This window comes from Notolepis coatsorum (assembly GCF_963971535.1).
Source record: "Notolepis coatsorum genome assembly, chromosome: 12".
In the NCBI taxonomy this organism is placed as follows: domain Eukaryota; kingdom Metazoa; phylum Chordata; class Actinopteri; order Aulopiformes; family Paralepididae; genus Notolepis; species Notolepis coatsorum.
The window spans coordinates 90,706,614-90,717,374 of NC_140176.1; the positions used below are offsets into that span (position 1 = coordinate 90,706,614).

Sequence of the window (10,761 nt, forward strand, 5' to 3'; positions counted from 1 at the left end):
TATATCAGGGCACACAATAACATCTGCAAATGATTCATAGATATTTTAAGAATGTTTTACAAATCATTTGTTGATCATGAAAAAATAAATGGAGGTATAGTCGTATTTTCATATACATTTTTCAAAGCATCTACAAATGTGTTACTACACGATTAGATACCATTATTAAATGTTGCACTAATAATTTACAAATAAGGTTGATCATGTGGAAAAAAGTGACCAACAGATCATTTATGAATGTTAAACTAGTACTGATGTACTAATCAGTTGTAAATGTATATAAATTGTTTGTTCATGATTAGTTCATTATCCACCAATGCGTTATAAATAATATAAAACTCATTTGTAAATGTTATACAAATATAGTTATAAATGATTTAATAATAATTTATGAATGTATATAAATGGTTTGTTCATTAGTTCATTATCTACAAATACCTTATAAATGTCTTATAACTGAGTGTTATTATAAAGTGTTACCAGTATTGTAACTATATTAGTTAGAATGTCCTGTAAGTAAATAGAAAGGGGAACCGGCCTCCCTTGCATCTACGCTACTCCAGAATGAAAAATAAATAAATAAATAAAAAGGATAAAGTCACACCAACCGACACGTGAATATAATCATTTATTTACTCTAATGCAAGAAATGTACAAGTCTGTTCTCTCAAGGTATAAAAAATGTCTTAAATAAGCTATTTTCTTTTTAAATTTCATGTAAATCCATTCATATTAGTTACAAACCCTGAAAAGAGGAAATCCCTTGACAACCAGTGACAACATTGACACCAAAAACAACCACACGGTGAAATAGTACAATAGTAGCAAATACCCGTCCTGCAGTTTGCAACCTGACTTTGGATTTGAGTTCCCACCACTTCTAGAGGTGTATTCATTAGGGGATCAAGTACGTCCAGCAAAAGTGCTTGTTTCTGAAACTGGGACAGAAATCTCGCCCTGAAATCTCGCTCTAAAATCCTGTGGAGCATGAGAGCGTGAGGAGGGTTCTATGGATAGCACGCTAACGTTACCATGACAGGTTTGTTGCGTTTGGAATACAGCTAGCTTAGCGTTATCTAAAAGATAAAAAATAGCGGTCTGTGTTTGTGCATTTCCGCTTTTTGTGTGGCGGCGTTCAAGGACTATTGATACGGAAGAAACACGCCGTTCCGTGAGCGGAGAGACCTGCTGCAGACGGAGTGGAGGTCTTGTAATTATTACAAATAGTAACTGACTATTTTGACTATACGCATTAAGCATCCGGTATATTGCTGTGCATTGTTATTGCTTCTCTATGCGTTCTAAAAATGTATTTCCTTAAACGAGTAATCAAGCACTAGTAATTCATATCAGTACTCGATGCACCGTCCCTAGTCTAAACCGCCCCTAGTCTAAACCGTCCCTAGTCTAAACCATCCCTAGTCTAAACCGCCCCTAGTCTAAACTGTCCATAGTCTAAACCACCCCTAGTCTAAACCGTCCCTAGTCTAAACCATCCCTAGTCTAAACCGTCCCTAGTCTAAACCGCCCCTAGTCTAAACCGTCCCTAGTCTAAACTGTCCCTAGTCTAAACCGCCCCTAGTCTAAACCGCCCCTAGTCTAAACCGTAAACTGTCCCTAGTCTAAACCGTAAACTGTCCCTAGTCTAAACCGTAAACCGTCCCTAGTATTAATCATCAGTATTTGCGGGCGGCTAGGTGGTGTAGTGGGCAAGGCACTCGCCACCAGTGTGGAGACGCTAGGATTCGCATGTTCGAATCCAGCTCTCCACATTGTTTTCAGTTTAGCTGGTCGTCCGCAGTAATACACATTGGCCGTATTACGGGGAGGGAAAACTGAAGGGTGGGGATCGAACGTTGTGAACAAGCGACTCCTACAAGTCGGTTGGTGCGCCTGCGCAGTAGAATCAGGAAGTGTCGGGGGCAGCGTGAGCCTCCCACGCGTTACTCCTCGACACTGAGAGATCGAGCTGCGCAGGTGAAAAGATGCGACTGCTGTTACCTCAAGTACCGGAGGGGACTTGTGCTATGTATGACTTAGTCCACATTGCAGCCGGCTTGTGGGAGGCAAGAAACAGCGTTCGTGACAGGGGAGGGTTGAATTGGATGATACGAAATTGGGATGGGAGAAAAATAGAAAAATGGGAGAAAAAGTGGATCAAAAAAAAATCATCAGTATTTGCATGTTTTTCTTTTTCTCACGTTTTATAAAAAAAACTAAAAGGAAAGAAAATAATATCTAGATTTAAAATCTGACACAAAATACGTTGTTCTGAAATGTCGTATGTATATCTTAGAAAGGTAGGATTAAAAGGGCCTTGGTTGTTGTTGTTATTGTGACTGTTTCCTTTGCTGGTGATGTTCTGTTGTTGTTGATGTTGATCTTGTTGTTGTTGTTGTTGATGTTGCAGCTATCACAGCAGTCGCCGAGATTCTGTTGTTGATGTTGATCTTGTTGTTGTTGTTGGCGTTGCAGCTATCACAGCAGTCGCCCACATTCTGTTGTTGATGTTGATCTTGATGTTGTTGTTGTCGATCTCCGAGGTCTGTGAGCATCGGTCCTGTCTGTCAGTGAGCTTCAGCTGTCTCCACATCTGAGGACGTCAGTCAGCAGCGTGTCTGGGTGTCTGCAGGGCTCGTGGCACTTCTGAAGAACAGGATTGATTGGTTCTGTCTGGTGCAGGGGAGCCAATAGGATTGCGCTCTAAAGTGCCAACCCCTGTTCTGTCTCTCGCACCCCAGGAAGTCTAAAGCAATTGATCAAAGAAAGGATTCGTGTCATCTTTCTGCTGTCTGTCTGCGGAGGGGCTTGCTGAGGTGGGGAACCTGAGAGAGAGAGAGAGAGAGAGAGAGAGAGAGAGAGAGAGAGAGAGAGAGAGAGAGAGAGAGAGAGGGATACATTATTTAGATATTTGACAGTCTTAATTGACATATACACACATATTATGTTCTCCCAAACACACATCCTACTGTCTGCTTGGTGAGGCAAACATGTAAAATATAAAGTTCAAACATAGTTTCAGACAGCCAGTCAGCAGACACACACACACACACACACACACACACACGCACGCACGCACGCACGCACGCACGCACGCACGCACGCACGCACGCAAACACAGAGACCAGATCATCTAGACCTCCATCCCTCTAAACACAGAGACCAGATCATCTAGACCTCCATCCCTCTAAACACAGAGACCAGATAATCTAGACCTCCATCCCTCTAAACACAGAGACCAGATCATCTAGACCTCCATCCCTCTAAACACAGAGACCAGATCATCTAGACCTCCATCCCTCTAAACACAGAGACCAGATCATCTAGACCTCCATCCCTCTAAACACAGAGACCAGATCATCTAGACCTCCATCCCTCTAAACACAGAGATTATCCATCAAAGACAACTGTATAGAACAGGTTGCTGAGGCTAAACTTCTAGGAGTCCTACTTGATGAACAGCTAACGTCACGGTGACCAAATGCGTCCACATTTTTATAGGATTCTATCACATTTTCATAACAATAGTGAATAATAACTTACCCTGCGCCGTTTTCATTGAGGTTTCTTACAAATTAACAATGTTTTATTTGTCCTTTATATGCGGATAACATTCAAATCTTAAATTGTACCATTATGTTCCCGTTTAGACAATAAACATAATGCTAATGATGCACTTTTGTTAAGATAATTGGGTGACCATTCTCGATCACTGTACTCAGGTCCCATTAATAGTTTAACGCTGTTCAGATCGCGTCAAAGAATAGACGTGTCCCAGTGACCTGTGACCTGTGCTAAAGGTCTTGGGAATTGTATTCATTTTGTAGTTTTCACATTCTCACCTTTTAATTTTAAACCAATGCTGCCATCTACTGACAACAGAACATGTTGTGTAAGTTATAGTATAATGTCAACCTGAGAGGCTACCCGCACTTCCGTAAACACCGTCGCCCAAAACACATTCTAGATATTCCCACTTTTTACGGGTACATAGGTTCATATCTAATAGTCTTTAGATGACTAAATATAGATGAATATTCATGAAATTTGATATATATATTCTAAAATAAGTATAATTTCAATTCATCTACCTGTCGACATGAAATTCCCAAACGCTGACGGTAAAAAAAGCCTGGATGTCGCGCAAAATGGGGCGTGACCGAATTTGGTCCCAGACAATATTGAGATTGGTCTACGTTCCGTTAATGTGGCAGAATCACATTGACAAGGTGACTAGTAAAATGGGGAAAGGAATATCTATGATAAGAAGATACTCCTCTTTATTAACGCCACTTACCCTCTTACAGGTTATTCAAACATTATCAAACGTTATCACACCTTGACTACTGCCCAGCAATTTGGTCAAGTGCAGCAAAAAAAGATCTCAACAAACTTCAGATTGTGCAGAATAGAGCAGCTCGTCTTGCACTCGGGTGTTCTACGAGAACAGTTGTAGACCAAATGCATAGCGATCTTGCGTGGTTGAAAGTAGAGGACAGATCGACACGCAGCCTACTAACACTATTCAGGATATAACTGTCTAAACAACCAAGCTGCCTGTACTCAAGAATAACTTTTTCTCAAGACAGACATGAGCACAGGACAAGACAAGTTACCAGGGGTCATGTTTCAATTCCTCTACCGAGATCAAATGCAATGAAAATAACTGCTATGTATAGGCCATCTCACAGTGGAATAAGTTGCTATGTGAAAAAATTACTCAAGCAACAAGCAAAGAAAGCTTTAAAAAGCAAGTAAAGAGGTTACTTTTGGGTACAGGCACAATGCTTGATATATAATATTTTATTATTTTACTAGTCATTTTGTAATATTTTGGTATAATGCTAATGTAATGAGGTGTGTTGGGTTGGATGGGTGTGGGGGGGATTATGTTTGATTATGTTGTTATGTATATTGTTTCGTATGTTTGTTATTGTTGGTTTAAATTTTTTATTATGTAGTTTGTTTGTATTTATTGTTTTGTGTGGACCCCAGGAAGAGTAGCTGTTGCCATTTGTAACAGCTAATGGGGATCCAAATAAACTTAAACTTAAACTACCACACGACAAAGGGTTAACCCTTTCACAACCACACTACACTAAGATGAAAGAATCTGACACTGATATCTAAAGCCATGTTATTGTAAAGTCACTGTATGTTTCCACACAATGTTGGGCTAACAGCTGATTGTATTTACTGTCATGCTTGTATAGTAGTATAGCTGTTATGGTTTGTAATGCGACCCCAATTGCACGACACAGACAGGTAATCAGAGTTAGCCAAAACAAGGGCATGATTTATTATATACAAAAAAGCGGCACTCAGCCCTTAACACTTTCACTGCCCAAGCTTAATTCCTTTTTACCTCCTTGAATGCCCAGCACCACTTCAATGTTAACGTTAATATCGCCTAATCTATGTTTTAAATTATGGCTATGTGTCTATTCTAATCTGCCCGTCGCTTATCAAAGACTCATTTTCCAGTTTTCTAGCATTTTGAAAAGCACTGGTTTTCATGGAAAAATGAAGACATTCCATGATAATCGCCCTTTACTGGAATATTCTAGAACGTTGTCATTTTTCGGCCTATTTATGAATCGTTTTCAAATAAACGCTAGATTATCGATAGTATATGTGTATGCATGCACGCTCTGGCCGCAAACTGAAAATCGATTCTCCTATTTCCTGACCGGTCGCACAGTCAATCAGCCATATCACATAATCACATAAAAGCTTATATCTCCATGAAAACGAGTCTGATTATCCTAAGACTGGTAACATAGATTCCTTACCTGAGATCAGATGGTATCCAAACGGATTATTCCAATTCCTGATCGCCATTCGAAGAAATCGATCCTTTTATTGATTCACCGTGTATACTGTAAAAACACATAATCCCGCTGCTCTGAGGCTCACTAGTGGAGCTGATCGACCCCGGCTGCGTGAGTGAGAAGTAAAATGTGGAGTCAGGGATTTTTTTTCTCATTCATTTTCATTGAGTTCAATCCAAAAGGGTGAATTACCACCTGGGAGACGATAGGGGGCGCTTTTTTCACATCTGAGCGCCTGGAGTAGCTGAATGTCCAACGGTAGACTCGGTTGATGAAATATGATTTCATGAACCTGCGGGGGGTAAACCCGAGAAAACTCGGGTTGGGCAATCAAAGTGTTCAAATCAAAGGGGAAAAAACACCAAAGTCCATGAACACAAAAAACGCGGCACTGTGCCTTTAAGGGGCGCACAGGCAGGAATCATCTAGCACACAGGCAAAGAGGTACACGGGAAATCTTCCAGAAACACGGGCAAAAATACACAGGACTCTTCATTGAACACGGGCACATACCTGTCAACACTGACGTTTTTCCCGGGATTGTACTGTATTTCAACCTTCTTCCCGCCCTGTTCACGGTTCACGGAATTGCCAAGTTTTTTTGACATATACATTTTTACAAAATGGCTGCAATTCCCCTCCGTGACGACAGGTGGCAGCAGTGTAGATTAGAACGTTATCACAGGAAGTCAGACCGGGAGACGGTTGCGACCCGAAGAAGAATAAGAACAGCGACCGGATAAAGCTCAGAGCTCAGGGGAGAGACTGATGCACAGAGGGTGTCAAATCAACTTAGCCAGTGTCTCCTGATTGCCCACTCTGTGGCTTTTGTCTCTGGAACAAAAGGTTTGCAAATCTTCTGTGGATAAAACAATACAAAGTTACTGTATGTGATGCAGGAATGTGTAAATGTGTTGGTGAACAGCCGTTTGCTCTGCGCCTCCCCTGCCCCCTCCTCCCATTCCTCCACGGAGAGCATGCTTTCACTGATGCCCAATTTCCTGAATGCGATTTATAAATATAAATTGATCCATTTTAAAAGTTGTCGTGAATTGTCATGGTATGACAAATACAGTTACTGGTAACTCGCAGGCATTGCAGAGATATTGAGGAAAAACACAAAATCGCATTGGCTTTTTTTCTATCTCACTTTTCTCTGTAGACACACACACTGTTCCAAAAATGATATTCCCACTGCTAAATTAATGACCATAGGTATTTTTTTATAGCTTTAACGAGTTGTAGTATTAATATGTAGCCTACAGTGATGAAGGTATAAAGACACTATGGTAATACATTGATTGATTGCTAACTTTAACAGATTGCAGAATGGGCACAATACAGTATGGCGCAATACACAATTGTTAAGGGGATGCAGACCAGAGAAGGACTTCCCCCATTTTCAATTCATCATAACATTTACAGTAAAATCAAATACATTTACAGATTACAACCTTTATTTAATGGTTAATATTTTGATAAAAGGTAATTTACACTTAAAGTAGGAAATTTACAGTTTACCCATATTTTAGAATTGCTGGGTACATACAGGTTTTGACCAGCAGATGGCAGCGACGAGGCAGCTCCATTGGGAGGGGGCGGGCCGAGGGGCGGGGCCGGGGGAAGGGGCGGGACTAAAGTGTCCAAGTTTTTTCAAATCCCAATGTTGACAGGTATGCACGGGCATCCTCCCGACCAGAATGCTGCCGACGGGCAGCGCAGCAACCAGGGGGTCCAAGGGGAATGGGGTGAGAACACGGGCATCCTCCCGTGGAGTAATAGAGAGCGATGGCGAGCCTCACCCCAGGAACGGGTCCATGTAGAGGGAGTTGGGAAGTAGCCGGCAGGACATCTGGAGTGGGAACACTGGGATCCTCCCGTGGAGTAATAGAGAGCGAAGACGGTGTCCCACGCCAGGAAATGGCGACAGGTGGTGATGTACAGGGGTGGCACGACGTCTCACGCCGGAGACGCGGCAGTAGATGGTAGTAACAGAACGACCCGACAAGGAGTGGAGGGGAGTCTGCAATACTAGTACTCTCCCGAGCTGATTGCAAACTCCTCTCAGGTGCGTGAAGCAGAAAAACGGCACGCCCCCTCGTTGGGCTGCATGCAGAATTCCTCCAGCCCTCACAATAGCATTGGTATTAGTGTTAGTATTAGTATTACTGTTAGTATTACTATTACAATTAGTATTACTATTAGGATAAGTAGTAGTATTACTATTAGTATTCTGTATTCATATTAGGATAAGTAGTAGTATTACTATTAGTATTCTGCATTAATATAAGGATAAGTAGTAGTATTACTATTTGTATTGTGAGGGCTGGGTAAGGACTGCATGCTTCCCAACGAGGGGGCGTGCCGAACATTCTACCTCACGCACCTGAGAGTGGTTGGCAATCAGCTCGTCGGGAGACTACTAGTACTGCTGGTTGCCTTCCACTCATTGCCAGGTCGTTCTGTATGCTACCATCAACCGCTGCGCTCCTGGTGAGACATCGTCTTCGCTCTCTATAATCACACGGGAGGATTTCCTATGTTCTCACTGGGAGACGTCGTGCCATCCGTTGCTACCATCTACCGCCGTGTCTCTGGGGTGAGACGTCGTGCCAGCTACTGCCCTACTCCCTCTTTGTGGACCTCGTTCCTGGGGTGAGGCCTCGCCTTCGCTCTCTATTGTTCCACGGGAGGATGCCCGTGTTCTCACTCCGTTCCCCTTGGACCCCCTGTCTGCTGCGTTGCCCGTCGGCAGCGCTCTGGTGAGTCTGTTGGAGACCAGACTCCGAACTTTCGTTTTTCATTCATGGACTCAAGAAGATATTCCTGTGTACTTTTTGTTCGCCCTTTAAAGGGACAGCGCTGCATTTTTGTTGTTTCATGGACCCTAGTGTATTTCACCCTTAAAGGGTCAATGCCGCTTTTTGTGTGTAAATAAATCATGCCCTTGTTTTTGGCTAAACTCTGAATACCTGTCTGTGTGGTGCTATTGGGGTCGCATACAAACCACAACATGTATTCTGTATTAATATTAGTATAACTATTAGTATAACTATTAGTATTACTATTTGTATTCTGTATATATATTAGTACAAGTAGTAGTATTTTTACTAGTGTGTGTGTGTATGAGTAATCAATAATTCTTCACAGTAATCTATAGTTTGGTGACATAGAGGCTTATAACTGCTTCATAGGGCAATAAACACATCAGTATAACTCTGTTTCCATGTCTATGTTGGGGGTAAAACAATGTCTTCCTTTGGTCAGACAAACGCATTTAACTGTGATGGATCACGGTTTATGTGGGTTTTTATTTTAGTTGCTTTGAATGTATTTTGGGTTTTCTCTGGTGAGCTGTCAATCACCAGACACCAGTTAATTGCCATGCGGCATGGCAGGTGTGTGTGCTTGATTGCCACCTGATTGGTGTCAGCTGTGCAGTGCCTTTAAGTAGGCTTGGTTGACTGTGTTCGGATGCTTGTCCATTTTAGTGTTTTCCCTCAACAGTAGAGGAGTGTCCCAAGCTCATGCTTTTCTAGGGTTTTCTCTGTCTCTAGTGCTGTTGGTTTTTGTTGTTTTCAACTGCTAGGCAGTGGTGGTTACCCCCCCCCCCCCTCCCCCCCCAATCCTGACATTTAACGCGTCGTAAGTCCTAATGTCCAGCTGTGTCTGCATGTTGATCGGAATGAAGCCAGAGTGCTGTGATGATTAGCATCAAAACGCGAGCGTCCTTCCAGAGAAATGACCCCAGTGCCTTCGAACTGGGCTGCATCTGCAGACACACCCCCCCCCCTGCCCTGCTGTTAGGCAGGAATTAAACCATTAAGGACATAAGCAAGAAATAAAAAAAGGCACTTATTAATCCCCTCCACAGCCAAACATTAACAGTCTGCTAAACCACAGCAACCCAAAGTGCTTGTCAGGAGCCGGGTCCAGACTCCAGTAAGCAGCGCTAGCCAGCGAACCCGACGCGAAAATGACTCGCAATCAATCTGGAAAAGAGTCTCCACGCTTAGTCATTAGCATCTCCATTAGCCACGCGCCTCCCTGCACTTAAAAAAACCAAGTTAGCAAGAGAGCCTGTAATTAGGACGGGTTTGCTATGCAGAGCTTCTCCCAGCAGTGAAAACGTATTCATTATACATACTGTAGCCAGAGCAGAGCTGCCCCGGCGTGCAGAGACAGAAGAGGAAGGATTACAGTATATGTAATCATATATTAACATAATGGTTGTAGTGTACCTTTACACATGTATTAACATATGGTTGCAGTGTACTTTTACACATATATTAATATATGGAATGGAATAAAAAATAGAATGCAGCCTGATCTCCAATCTACCAGAGTCACTCCACTTCCCAGAGAGCTGCTTCCCCATTGTCGCACAAATCTGCTTTATCGTTTGACAAACAATACCACCCACAACTGCCAGAGGTGAACTCCTGCTGCTGACTTGTTGTACATAATTTGTAAGTGGCTTTGGATAAAAGTGTTCAGCTAAATTACTAAATGTAAATATGATTGTAGTGTACTTTCACACATTCAAAATAAACTATGGGACATAAAGTGCCGGATGGGAGGCAATAGTGAAAATCTTCACACATCCACTGAAAACAGTCATAGATATTAGAAGTTTGATCTTGGTGTTTTAAGAATAGATTCAATTCCATTCAAATTAAACAATCCACTTTAAAAAAAAATCTTTTTTTTTATTAGTTTTTTGCAAATATTTTTTCCCAATACATTCTTAACCACAGTATAGCAGGCCAATATGGAAGATTTTAAATTAAAATAACGTTTTGAGATAGAAAGCGTTTCTTTGTGTGGTGCTACTGAGCGAGACTCTACCCATAATCCACAAGATTTTACATAATAATCATCCCCGGTGTCAAGTGCCTGATGTCAACAACATGTTAATTGCTCTGTAGTA

At 42.0% G+C, this 10,761-nt stretch overlaps 1 protein-coding gene across 1 annotated transcript in view; it reads right to left on the minus strand.

Moving 5' to 3' along the window:
* Positions 1-2,046: 2,046 nt before the first annotated feature.
* Positions 2,047-10,761, minus strand: part of mbd2 (methyl-CpG binding domain protein 2) — a 149,998-nt gene continuing 141,283 nt past the window's right edge. The window contains exon 7 of the mRNA XM_084325723.1: positions 2,047-2,825. Within this exon, the coding sequence (XP_084181849.1) occupies positions 2,704-2,825 (122 nt within the window). The 3' untranslated portion in view covers positions 2,047-2,703. The remainder of the gene's footprint in view (positions 2,826-10,761) is intronic.